This window comes from Tiliqua scincoides, chromosome 14 (assembly GCF_035046505.1).
Source record: "Tiliqua scincoides isolate rTilSci1 chromosome 14, rTilSci1.hap2, whole genome shotgun sequence".
Classification (NCBI taxonomy): Eukaryota; Metazoa; Chordata; class Lepidosauria; order Squamata; family Scincidae; genus Tiliqua; species Tiliqua scincoides.
In genome coordinates this window covers 8,007,786-8,021,523 of record NC_089834.1, presented here as the reverse complement: position 1 = coordinate 8,021,523, position 13,738 = coordinate 8,007,786, and the positions used below count along the sequence as shown (strand labels likewise).

At 46.9% G+C, this 13,738-nt stretch overlaps 1 protein-coding gene across 1 annotated transcript in view; it reads left to right on the top strand.

The window, feature by feature from the left end:
* The window catches only part of LOC136634538 (septin-2), a 57,407-nt gene extending 44,734 nt beyond the window's left edge, over nt 1-12,673 (top strand). The window contains exons 12-13 of the mRNA XM_066610093.1: nt 1,653-1,743; nt 11,833-12,673. Of these exons, the coding sequence (XP_066466190.1) occupies nt 1,653-1,721 (69 nt within the window). The 3' untranslated portion in view covers nt 1,722-1,743; nt 11,833-12,673. The remainder of the gene's footprint in view (nt 1-1,652; nt 1,744-11,832) is intronic.
* Nucleotides 12,674-13,738: the final 1,065 nt, after the last annotated feature.

The following is a 13,738-nucleotide window of genomic DNA, read 5'->3' as shown; positions in this document are numbered from 1 at the left end:
TGCCCCGCAGTCCCTTGGATTGTATTAACAGAGGCTGCTATTTCTGTCTCTCCATTTGAGTTGGCTTAGCGTTCTGCTGACTGAAAAGGGATCACAGCGTGTTCCGTTCTTTTCTTTTTCTTTGTCCAAAGTAGGGCGTTCTTTGCTGAAGAGTCTTCCTCGCACAGTCATGCCGGAGACCAAGTCAAAACAACGCTGACAGCCCTTATAAATAGCCCCAACATGTAGCTATAATGACAAACATATTTCTGATAACAGTACATCAGAACAGAAATGAATAGCATTTTTTTTTTTTAATTCCACCCTCCTCTGGCTCAGGGCAGCGTGCAACAAGGGATGCCCACGCATAAAATGTTAAACAAAATGTTAACAAAGCAACCAGCAATAAATTGGAATAAAATGCATCCCCACTCCACCCCCTTCAAAGAGAGAGAGAACCTAATTCAAAGTTTTGAAAGGCAGAATTAAAAAACTGTTAGAAACACCTTACAAAGGCCTTTGACTGGTGGTGAGAATTCTGCAAAGAAGCTGCAGCCATGCTTTTAGTGACAAGGAGTTCCACTTCATGGGGGCCACCACTGACAAGGCCCTTCCAATAGCAGTGAAAACTCCCTGCAGTTTTGGCTGATGTTTAATATTTTTGGTGGCCTAGAAATGGCCATTAGCTGTGAATCAATGGATAACTGTAGTTGTGGAGGATTAAGATGGGAGGGGATGTTGGGTATTCTCTCTTCCAACAGGGGGAGTAGTTTCAGCCCTCCATGGATGCTGCCTAATATCCTTGCAGATTAGGAGGCGGCTGTGGCCAAGCCTAAAAAAATGTGTAAAATAGCTTAGAGTTGGAGTGTCAAACTCATTTCATATAATGGGCCTGATAGCTGTCACGGTGCCTGCGGAGGTCCAGAAGTGACATCATTGAGCAGGAAGTGATGTCATTACCGGCTGACGGCCACGAAGGAGCACTTCGTTCTCACCTGGAAACTCATTAGCTGTAAATGACAGAAAAAGTGCAATCTTGATAATATTTTCAAGACTAAATGGCTTGATAATATTTTCAATATTTTCAATTATCACGCCGGCTGCCCTTTTAGCGGTGCTGCTTCTGCCGCAGCGTCCCTTCGCAGCTCAGCTGCTGAGAGGTGGTCTGCAAAGTGACGCCTTGGCAGAAGCGGTGCTGCTGAAAGGGCAGCAGGAGTGATAACTGGGCTCTCGCAGCAGCGCTGCAGAGTCTCCCCCTTCTGGTTTGCCTCTTTCCCCATAGCGTTCCTTGCCTTCTGAGACCTCCTTCCATCTCTCTCTTCCAGAAGTTTGGCAGATGCAGCTCTGCTGAAAGGGCAGCATTGGGAGAGCCCAGTTATCTCTGGATCCAGATAAAGGGCTTCTGGACCACATCTAGCCTTACATTTGACACCCCTGGGACAGGGGAAGGGCCACAGCACAGTGGAAGAGGTGCTGGTTCAATCCCTGGCAGCATCTCCAGTTGGGGCTAGCAAAGAGCCCAGCCAAGCAGAAATTCTGGAGAGCTGTTACCAGTTTGTGCTTCACTCGGTTGAACTAGATGGATCAACGACCTGACTCTGCATTTGGCAATTTGCCCCTATTTTGATTGCACCGATCATTTAAATCTAACTGGGTTCTTTTCTCCCACGCAGTTGCGCCGTATGCAAGAGATGATAGCGCAGATGCAGGCTCAGATGCGAATGAAACCCGGTGACGAATGAGGCATGAACCGGACTGTTGACGGTAGGTGTGGCTTCATGTTTTAGAGGTTTGGCCTAAAATGGTGCTTGCTGGTCCCTTTTCTGCAGAGGACTGGGGTTACTCTTTGTTGGAAGTCAGGAATAACAAGCCAAGCAAGCAAACAAAGAGTGAATAAACTGGCAGGTTGGTGAGAGCTGGTGTTGTGTCGTGACTGCACTATAGATCAGGACTTCCCTGATCCAAATTTCACCTCTGCCACAAACTTGCTAGGCAGGCCACTCCCTATCTCGGCTTCAGTCTTCCCCATCTGCAAGATGGAGTTAATACTTCCAGTGCACTCCTGTATACTTACTCAGTAGTAAGTCCTGTTGGGTTCAGTGGGGCTTACTTCCAGTTAAGTGTATAGGATTGCAGCTTTACTCACCTTACAAGGTTGTTGTAAGGTCTGTGTGCAAACATGAAGTATTGTGGCTAAGTTTATGTCTATTAGAAAAATATAATGTTTCCCCTGGGGGCTGGGGATAAGAATAGGCCCTCAGTTTGGCTGTACTTGTCGTAAGAGGCGACTAAACAGCCACCGGGTAGATGGGACTCATCAGCCTGGGAAGGCAGCTCATCTGAGAGAAGGAAAACTCTGATCCCAAACCTCCACTGCCTTGTGGCTACATCCAGTTATGGAAAAGGCTTCAGGAATCAACCTCGAGGCAAAATCCGGAGCCGGAGTCCCTGAGGCAGTTCATGGCTGAACACAGTCACGTTCTGGCAACTCCTGCGACGCCGCTGGAACCAACCGTATTGGCTTCTGCCTTTCCATTGGACCATTTCAGAGACGTGGAGAGGGGAGATTTGCTGCATGGGAAACAGCCTATCCTCCATACCTACTTTACCCAGGCTTCGCGCACTGGAGAGGACACTGTTCCAGAACCACCATTCAGAGCGTGAAACCATAGTCTTCCGAGACTGAAGGATGCCAACAACTAGAAAAATAAAATGGTCCAATCTGATTGAATCCCTGCTTTCTACAATTATGAATTCTGTACAGTGAGTTTGGTCCCTGGGATCATCATGCTACCTTTTGCAGCTGGGCAGGAATTAATGCTCAGTGGTTATTCTGGATTTGGGAAAGTGTCCTCTGGTCTTCCTTAAACAGCGGGCATTGAAAACACAGGAGTCCGTAACACGTCCTTTGCTATATAGCCGAATGTTTCAATTTTAATTCAGCAGCTTTGGTTGCTTTTGGGGCTGCTGGAATGTAAAGCCCAAATAAAATGGCTTATAGTCTACCTTATGACCGTGAGACGACTGCCAACATTCCAGCCCCAAAATAAGGAGATTCTTTTGTTGCCCCTGCTTGAATCTTACGCGTTTCCGGTTTGTATGAAAGAAAAACACCTTTTGTGTTCTTACAGAAGATCTTTTAATTTGCTGCTTTTCCCCAATTCAGAAAAGGAAATTTGATAAGGCTTGTATAAGCTAAATAGACACACAGCTGGTGAATGTTTCAAGCCTTTGTTCAAGCAGTTGAATCCAAGCATAGCAGAGCACTGGTGGGAGTGTCAAGAACTGATTTTAACTATACCAATACCTATTTCGTCTCGTGGCACACTGAAAAGGTACTAAAGTCAAGGCACACCATGCTGTTGTTGGAGGACTCACAGCCCCCAATGGCCCTTCTAATAAATGACCCTTCCCCAAACTCCTGTGTCACACCTGCAGACCGCTCATGGCACACCAGTGTGCCACAGCACAGTGGTTGAAAATGTCTGCTCTGGAGAGACACGGCCAATCAGAGTTGACAATACAGTAAATCCCTCTGATAGCACCACCACTTTGAGCTCTGTTTTGTTGCATTCTGCCTTCGTCCTGGGTGTGATTAGTGGCAGTTTTGGCCGGAGAGAGTAGTGCATTCTGGACAGCACTGGGTCACTCAGCCGCTGTTCCTTGCCTCCTTGTCAATGTCTCCTATACGTGCTGTTCCAGTCAGTGCCCAACTTCCCAACTTATGCGCTTCCTCCATGCTCAGAGGCTGCAGACTTCTGAGTTCCAGTTGCAGGGGTAGCAAACGGTGGGAGAGGACAGCATGCCTCCCTCTTCTGCTTTGTGGGCTTCCTCTAGTTGGCTGACTCTTGTGGGTAACAGGATTCTGAACTAGAAAGGCCCTTGGCTTCATGCAGCCAAGGTGCTTATGCTAACTGTGCTGTGTTTTGGGGTCAACTGGTGGTCTCCAAGCAGTTTTTATAATGGAAATCATAAGGGCAATTTCAGCAAAATCTGGGAGAGTCCCATCTCCTTCTTGATGGATTAAAACTGCACCACGGTGTCCAGGGTTTTTTTTTTCCTTGTTTTTGTTTTCAGCATGAAAAACATAAGAGCTCTTACTGCTTAAATCGTCAGTTAGCAAGATTTTTTAAAAAATGTAGCAACCGCTACCAGCAACCAGCTTAAAAAACCCCAGCCAAATAAATAAGATTATTGGAGCTTTTGCAGCATTCCTGTCATAATTCTACATCCTCTCCCCTGCGCTCTGTAAACAAGAGATTATGAGAGGCGAGAGGTACCCAGATCTTCACTGCGAGAAGGTGCTGGGCTGGAATGACGCTTCCCTAGGCAAAAAACAACAGCCCTTGCGTCTCTAGAGAGATGGGGGGAGTTGAATGGCAGCCATGTTCAGATAGGTGAATTATTCATGCATGGTTTTAGGCAGCTGGAGGAAGGCTGTTCATTCACTGCCGTCATCCTGAGTAGAAGATGCATGAAAATTCAGTAACTGAAGTTAATAATTGTTCCTTCCCCCCCCCCCCCAATCATATTGATTTCTAGGCATTTTAGGTCTTGCCATTCACAAAAAAAAAAAAAACCACCACCATCCCAGCAGGTTACAAACACTTGGATTTCCACAACCCATCAAATTCAACTGAGTATGATTTAAAGCTCTCTAAATTTATTTATCATGTAGAAGACACCACGTAACACAAAAATTGGTTGGCAACCTTCAGTCTCGAAAGACTATGGTAGAAGCCTCCAGCACCCGGTATTCCCAGGCGGTCTCCCATCCAAGTACTAACCAGGTCTGACCCTGCTTAGCTTCCAAGATCAGACAAGATCGGGCATGTGCAGGGTAACAGTTGCTGCCAACACAAAAACTGTTGTGTTTTTAATCCATCCTGTTGCCCTAATGCACATCATAACATACAGCTGCATAGTGTAAATTGTGGCTAATCTATTGTTGCCGTGCCCCCAAAAGCAGCTTTTAAAAATCCTTATACCAAAATTTATCAAGAAACATCAGAATAGTCAGATAATTGTGGAATTGTTCAAATTTTGTTACATAGTTTTGCATGCGCTTCAGGGCTGGTGCCAGGTTGTTGGAATTCCAGGGCAGAACCGCCCCCCCCAATGGTGCCCCATCCAATCAGTAGTGTTAGTGCAATAAGGCAATAGGATCAAGCTGTCCGCTGATGAATTTTCCTTTCGTTCTCAAGTCTGTGGGCTTAACTTGTGTCTGGCAGTGGGTCCCCGTGAAACGACGCACGAGGGTTTTTTGAGATTGCAAAACGAGACCAATAGCTTATGTTATAGCAGCTCACAGCACCTCAAGTCTGCCTTTGCTTCAGAAACAGCTGCTGGGAGATGATGGGGTGTCTTTTTATGTTCTTTTTGGAAATGCACATTTCTCACCCCACCCCCCACCCCTTGGTGCCTTCACCACCACAACCCCCATGCGTTCTCAGTTCATTCCGGACCACAGCTGGGTCGGCTTTGGGACAGAGGCAATAATTAAATCCAGGCGTGTGCAACAGTGAACACATCCCACCTGCCTTTTCTTGTATGTGATGGAAAATTTAGGCATTTGGGGGGGGGGAGAGAAGATTGGGAGCGATTGCAAGCCCTTGTGGTTTATCTTGCTTTGAAAAAAATGATTAGTCATGCTCCTACCCAAGAACATTGCAAAGGGTTTGAAAACTGCTCCCGCCCTAGAATATAAAGGATAGGTGGGATTTTTGCAAGGAAAACAGGCGCTGTGTCGCCATAGCAACCAGACTTAATCATGGTCCAGTGCCAGACCAATGTGATGAGAAGCCACTGGAGGAAGCGCATGTGTTCTGCCTTTAGGTTCTGACGGCTGGAATGTGACGCTCAGGCAGAATTTCAGCCTCTGGAGTGGCCACCTGGCCGTAGCCCGTGGGATGTTTTTCTAGCCAAGGCTGGATGAGCGGCCCCCACTGCTCTGGCCTTCCGGATGCCCCATGACTCCTGTCAGCATCCTTGCGCAGGCAGAGCTGTGTTTTGATGTATCCTCTTTCGGCCAGTTTTCTTAAATGCTTGTCAACATTTTGGCACTTTGGGTAGCTTGCTCTGTCCGTCAGTCCTTTTCATAGCAGTTCCTTCACTGTCTTTGTCTGATAGCTTTTTTGTTCGGGGGACGGGGGACGGGGACGGACGCCTGAATGAGCATCTCCTAAAAGAGAACTTCTTTTTGTTCATGGCTTTGGCTACAAATTATGTAACTAGCCAAGTACTTACTTGCACATTTTTAGACCATCCTTCCTCTAAGGAGCTCAGGGTGGTGTACATGGTTCCTTCCCTCCTTTTGTCCTCACAATAACCCTGTGAGGTAGGTGAGACTGAGACAGAGAGTGACTGAGACAGAGAGGAAGCTTCATGGCTGAACAAGGATTTGAACCACTCAGTCCCGGCTGCCCGGGGCCATGGCATGAAATACTGCCCCCCCCCATTCCACACTGATTTAAAGTCTCCTTTTTTTCAATGGGGAAGAAGGGGGCAGCCCTCAGATTGGACCAGACCACTCTGCCATCCTCCCTCTTCTTGCCCTTTAAAAAAAGAAGGGGGAACTGCTTTTTTTAAAAAAGGGATAGAGGCAGGTGGTGCTCAGAGCAGCCTCTATACCTTTAAAAAAAGGCAAAAAAAGATGTGTGCCACTGTGGGGGTGGGATGGCACCCCTCCCTCTTCCAGCATGCCACCTGGGGCATTTGTAAGCCTTGTCCCTCCCCCCCGGGTACACCAGTGATTGTGAACCTGGATCTTCCAGGTCTGACTCCAGCTCCCTAACCGTGTCACCATCCTGGCTCTTTCCTATTAAGGTCTTGCCTTGCCAACAGTGTCTGGGTGCTTCTTCCTTCAGAGGCCAGGTGCGTTTGTGGCACTCCTTTCCCAGAGAGCTCCTCTGTGCACCCTCGTTGCTTTCTTTTGATTGGCAGGTTAAGCAAGGCATCTTTATTGCCGGAGCATTTGCTTGAGTGATGGTTTGATGCCTATACAGGCGTTATGGTTTGGCTGGACAGCCAATACGCATGGACGTAGGCCTCATAAGTGCTCTTGCCAATGGGTGTTTGAAGGTGGGTCTGATGTTGCAGGGTAGGGTGGCGATTTTCAACCCCTGTGCATGGTCCACAGGTGTGCCGCATGAGTCTGGGGAAGTGTCATAATTAGTACGGCCATTGGGAGATGTGAGCCCCTGGCCAGCGGCGTGGTGCTTTGTCAGTTGTCAAACACAAGAGATGGTGTGCCTTCTCAGTGTGCCATGAAAGGAAAAAGGTTAAGGATTGCTGGGTAGGACTTGAGGAGAGTCTTTGCAAGGTTCCTAACATTGGTTCTGAAGACAACATTCCAACCATTTTAGATCTCATAATGCTCTTACCTGAAGCATGCAGCGTTGCTTCTCGCACAGCTGCATAAACACAGGAGGTATGAATGGACTTCCTTCTGGGATTTCTGAAGCGGCGACGCACCCGTCACGGTAGCAAAAAATCTCTGACTTGGATCTGAATCAAAACAAGATGATTTGAAACAAGTGCTGGAGAATACAGTCCACTATGCTGTGCAAATTCTCCGTTCTCCTCTTAACAACTTTGTCCATGGCTCCAGCGGAGAGGACAAATGGGAAACAGATCAACTGACTTAGAAAAGGAAGATCGAAGAATTTTGGTTCAGAGGAGAGCCTCTTCGTACACCAAAGAAGTGACACCTGTTCAGAGAAACATTGAGGATTCCAGTGGTGTCCTTGGGATTCAGTAGACAGGAACATAAAATTTCACAATGGCTGTATTTTGAATTGGTTTAAATGTTAATCTCCCTTCTTTCCCCCAAGATGCTTTGAAATGGGTAATTATGTGATGGCGCTGAAATTGTGAGGTTTATGCGCAAGAACCAGACTCTTTAAGCTAGTTTCAGGAACTCCGAACATTGTGAGTTTAGGTGTACGTTGGAAGGACAGGAAAAAAAAATCTAGTTAAAAGACTTAAAAAAGGCTGGCTGATCTGTGAGGCCAACTGAGTGGCTTGCCTTGGGGGCATCCACCACTGCTGCTGTTGCGCCTTCTCTTGCTCCTTTGGTTTGGACAGGGAGAAGCACAGACTAGAGAGTCTCTGGCATGCTCTTTAATTTTCATTTGTGCACCCCCTTCCTGGTGCAGGCTCTGCCTCACTCCCCCAGTTTTTGGAACGTGGCTGCTCCTCTTCTCCCTTCCACCCTCAGAGGGTGGGAAGGAAGAAAAGAAGCTGATTCCTCTTCTGAGAACTCTTTCCCCCCTTCTCCCACTCATCAACGAGCTTTCTTCCAAAGGCCCTTCCTTGCCAGGGGCCTTGGGAGAGAGACCTTGGAGGTCAGAGGGGAAGGCAAGTACCAGAGGGGAAGTGGTACTTGGGTAGCAGTGAGAAACAGGATGTTGCAGTAGTTTGGGAGTTGGACTAAGACCTGGAAAATCCAGGTTCAAATCCCTGCTTCAACCATGAAGCTTCCTGGGTGACCTTGGGCCAGTCTCTCTCTCTCTCTCAGCCTCCCCTACCTCACAGGATTGTTGTGAGAACAAATGGAGGGGAGGAACTGTGCATGCAGCCCTGAGCTCCTCGGAGGGAGGGCAGTATAAAAATGTGATAAATAAATAAAATTAATGGAACTTGGTCCTGCTGCCATGGTGACCACATGGCACTGTCCTGCCAGACCACCCTCCAGAAACAGAGATAAAAACATTGAGCCCTGCTGGATCAAGCCGTAGACCCATCTCGTCCAGCTTCCTGTATCTCACAGTGGCCCACCAGATGCCTCAGGGAGCACAAAAGACAACAAGAGACCTGCATCCTACTGCTGCTCCCCTGCACCTGGCAATCAGAGAGAGCCTACCTCTAAAACCAGGAGGTTGCATGTGCCCATCATGGGTGGGTGGGGTACTGCTGTTGTTGCTGCCCCCCAGTTGATAGGAACTGGCTGCACAACTGCCCAGTCCTTCCATCAAGGCCTGGTTTGGGCAAGGAGGTGCCTCAGGGGCGCCTGAGGGGGGACATGATTGAGACATAGAAAATTATGCAGGGGATGGACAGAGTGGATAGAGAGAAGCTCTTTACACTCTCACATAACACCAGAACCAGGGGACACCACTAAAATTGAGTGTTGGGCGGGTTAGGACAGACAAAAGAAAATATTTCTTTACTCAGCGTGTGGTTGGCCTGTGGAACTCCTTGCCACAGCATGTGGTGATGGCGTCTGGCCTGGACGCCTTTAAAAGGGGATTGGACAAGTTTCTGGAGGAAAAATCCATTACAGGTTACAAGCCATGATGTGTATGCGCAACCTCCTGATTTTAGAAATGGGCTATGTCAGAATGCCAGTGCAAGGGAGGGCACCAGTATGAGGTCTCTTGTTATCTGGTGTGCTCCCTGGGGCATTTGGTGGGCCGCTGTAAGATCCAGGAAGCTGGACTAGATGGGCCTATGGCCCGATCCAGTGGGGCTGTTCTTATGTTCTTAACTACAATTCCCAGAATGCCTTGCAGGTCTTCTTGTTATCTGGTGTGCTCCCTGGGGCATTTGGTGGGCCGCTGTGAGATCCAGGAAGCTGGACTAGATGGGCCTATGGCCTGATCCAGTGGGGCTGTTCTTATGTTCTTATGAGGATGCAGAGCTATTGGATGCAGCCCATGCAGTCCTCTGCGCAGCTGCCAACACTGGTGGTACCTGCAAAAAAAAAAAGTGGTGCTTGCAGAACAAAGGTTGGCAGATCTTGTCCTAAGCACAGAGGGCAAATGGCTGCTGTGATAACTGGTGTGGTGCTCCACCTAAGGTCCCTGTGTGGCCTGCTTGCTTGGTCCTGACCCCCAGTGAGAGGCCAGTAGGTTAAACTAGCAATCGTCCTGGTTTTCATGAGGGAGGGAGTGTGCTTGAGAGTGGGAGGACACAGAATTAAAAATAGATATGAGGCTCTTGCCTCTGCCCTCATTTAACGTTGTCATGCTTTAAATGCGAGGGAGCTAAATTCAGTCTGGGAAGTCGAGGCGGTCAGCAGACCCAGTTCCAAATTAAGGGAGACGATGCTTGCAGTGGGGGCAATGTGGGTCAATTGCAAAAAGTGCAGAGATCTGTACCCCCCCCCCACCCCTCGAGGCTGCTTTGCTCTTAACTGGGAGGAAGCGGACACTTGCATGACATTTCTGGGAAGTGTATTAACTTTTCACCCTCCCGTCCCAGTAATTCTGGATTTGGCACTGCATTCATTTCCTGTGAGGCATGCAAAGAAGCTGGGGCACCACACTAGGCTGGGTGCACTCTGTCACATGTGAACGGCTTGGATGTGCTGTATGCCATGTGTTGTGTGGCCAAGAAACAACCACGGGGCCAATGTATGCATCAAATTTATTTTTTTATTTCACATTTTTATACCGCCCTTCCTCCAAAGAGCTCAGGGCGGTTTACGCAGCTGCTCCTCCCCTCCTTCTTGTCCTCACAACAACCCTGTGAGGTAGGTGAGGCTGAGAGAAAGTGACTGGCCCAAGGTCACCCAGGAAGCTTTGTGGCTGAGGGGAGATTTGAACCTGGATCATCCAGGTCTAAGTCCACCTCCCAAACCACTACACCACCCTGGCTCTCAAATGTTGCAGTTTAAAACAGAGTAATCCTTTATTTAGGACCAAAAGCAATAAAGGATCATACCGCAAACTTTCAAGGATAGGCATTACTAGGGTTTGCATCTCCTAGTGCAAGGGCTCATTCTGTCATCCCCTTGATTGACCTCTTGTACCAGACCATACAGAATAAACTACAATATCATATGCACAGCCTAAATGCAGTGGCATCGCTAGGGTTGGTGTAACCCCCCATTAACTTTATTTATTTAAATATATAACTGTACAGGTCACCCAACAAATCAGTAACCCACAAAAAACCAGTGGCCAACTTGATACACTCTTACGGCTGAATAAGAGCTAGTATGAGCTCTGAGACATGGAAATGAGAGCTGACTCATACTAACACCTTAGTAGTTTCCTTCTGTGTCATAATAACACCTCATTGGCTCTTGGAACAATCTCTCTCATTGGTCCGTCTGGAGTGAAGGAAGTCTACTTTTTGTTAAATATGGCAGTTGCGTTTTCCTTTTCTGGTTATTTGGCTCTAATATTTGATAGAATACCGATATTTCAGTGTGGTTTGTTTCATTGCGTTCTGTATTAAATTACCCATTGAATGATATATAACATGATTTTATTCAAAAATACCAAGATTTCACAATTTTGGCCAGTAATATAGTGGTGTCACACACCCCTCCGAGGGCGTCACTTGGTGCGTTGTGCACCCCCCCATGCTCCCCTAGTGATGCCACTGCTTTCAGGGCCTGCAGGACTGTTCATCAGGTTGGTGGCAAGCAAAAGGGCAGGGAAAGGAGGGCCCTAATGTTGTAGGAATTTAGGGATTCTAATGCTGGCTTGGATCAGCCCCCGAGAGGTATGAAACGGTTTTGATACACAGACCAGGTTGCTTGGACAAAGGAATCAGAAATAATGGCCATTCTCTTCGTGTTTTAGAAAGAAAAGTCTGTACGTTAACTCAGTTCGGTCTCCATAGCTAACTTGAAAGAGATCAAGGGAGGGGGAAGCAAAGAAACCAGGTGGATTTTACATTCTCTAAAGTGGGAAAATAAATGGATAAATTTTAGGTGTTGCACTAGGGCTGAACACCTCGATTGAGTTGCAGCTGAATTGAGTGTTTTGCCTTGTGTTCGAAAGAAAATATGAAATATTCTGTGTTCAGCGTGTTGAGGAATCCAGGGCTGCTTTTTAATGACAAATCCATCTGCTTTCCCAGATCTAAACCCTTACATTTTTTTTTCTCCCTCTTTCAAAGCAGTGGCACGGTTCTCTTCGAAATGGGTCAGTGCTTTATTCAAATCGGACAGTGAGACACTAGTGAATGCTGACGGATCACGCTTGGATGCTACAGGCTGGCAGTCCTGAAGATCGTATTGCAAAGCAAGCTCCCCCTACCTGTTCCTTAATATGTACCCATCCTTAATATCATGTTCCTTGTATCCATTCTCATCCTCTTAGTAATGATGATCTCCTGCTTATAACGTGGGACTGATTGTGTCTTCCTTATCTTTCTCTCTTGCATATTTTTATACAAAAGCTATTATGTACTAGCTCTGAGAGTAGATTTGACAGACCATGTTTTTTTCAGCTAGGTTAACTCTTGTTGCTTTTTGTAACTTTTTCTACTAAAAGACTTGGTGAACGATTGACCATCCATGTCTGTTTTGTACCCCGACCAAGCAGCATCTTTTGTAAGCTCTATAGGCATAGCTTGTGGCTTGTTTATAATCTTCTCAGTTATATGTTTAAGCTCTGTGCTTTTTTAGCTCTTTGGGATAAAAAACTCTCTCTGGTGCTTTCTTGGCAGGGGGAGAAGGAAAGGTACAAAACACTAAATCTTCATCCGTGGTGGGGAGTGGATTTGACATCCTTGACTCACGATGCCTTAAAACCATGCAATATTTTTACATGCCGATTCATGGGGACCTCCAAAGGGGGGGAACATGCCCCCCCCCCAGTTTTCAGGTATTAAAGTTGGAAGCCCGTTTTTTGTTTATTTCTTGACCGAGAACCATGGTACGTGTTTGAACATTTTGTATGTATCATGACACTAATTCCCCATTGGAGTTTTGTAATAAACATGAGAAGGCAGCAAATGTGTTCGTCTTTCCATTTGGGACTGGTGGTGCTTTGCGAAGATTTACATGTTCCTTTTCCACAAAATGCACTGTGTTTGCAGGAATCAGTTCAAACCATAATTGCAAAGGAAAAATAAACATGTGTGAATGATGCGAGGGGGTATGGAAGCATCCTCTCAAAAGCAGTGGTCTTTGATTTGTTGAGAGCCGGGACCCATTTCAAACCCAGACCTGCCTTTGAGAGCATGGCTGGCAAGCGAGCGGCCACGATAATAATAATAATAATAACAACTTTATTTTTACTCCGCCTTTCTCCCCGAAGGGACTCAAGGTGGCTTACAACAGGTTAAAACAGATTAAAAACATAATTTAAAACAAATAAAAACATATTAACACATATCATAAAAACATCAGTCAGATAAAAAATAGTCCGGTAAAAAGAGCATAGAGCAGCAGCAAATCATAAAAGAATCAGGCCTGCAAAAAATATAAAGATGTTAAAAAGGCCGAGAACTCAGAAGGCTTGTTTAAACAGAAGGGTTTTCAGGCCTCGCCGAAAAGTCTCAAGAGAGGGAGCCATTCTTAAGTCAAGGGGAAGGGAGTTCCATAGCGTTGGTGCCACTACTGAGAAGGCCCTATTTCTTGCCGCGGCCCATGTGCCTCCCTAGGCGGCTGCACTTGTAAAAAGGCCTTTTCTGATGACCTAAGAGGACGAGCCGGATTGTACGGGAGTAGAAGAAGAAGATTGTACAAACTTCTTTTTGTGCCTAGTAATGGCCAATTGGGATGCACTACTACCATGTAATTTTAGCCCTTCTTTCCTTCTGTGCCAGGTGGAAGGAGAGGAGGGGCAGAGGTGGGGGGGTGATTGCACACACTTAGTTTCAAAAGGCCAAGGGAAAGAAAGAGGAAGCAGGGTAGAGAGCAGAGGGAGTGTTGTGTAGGGGGGGAGCAAGGTGAGAGATTTGGGGGGGGTCCATTGAAGATTGGGGAGGCTTGGCTGCAGTAGCCTCTTCTAAAGCCAAAATCTCTAGCAGGGTTTATCTGCTTTAGGGTCTTAGAACAGTGCTTGGCTACCGTTCA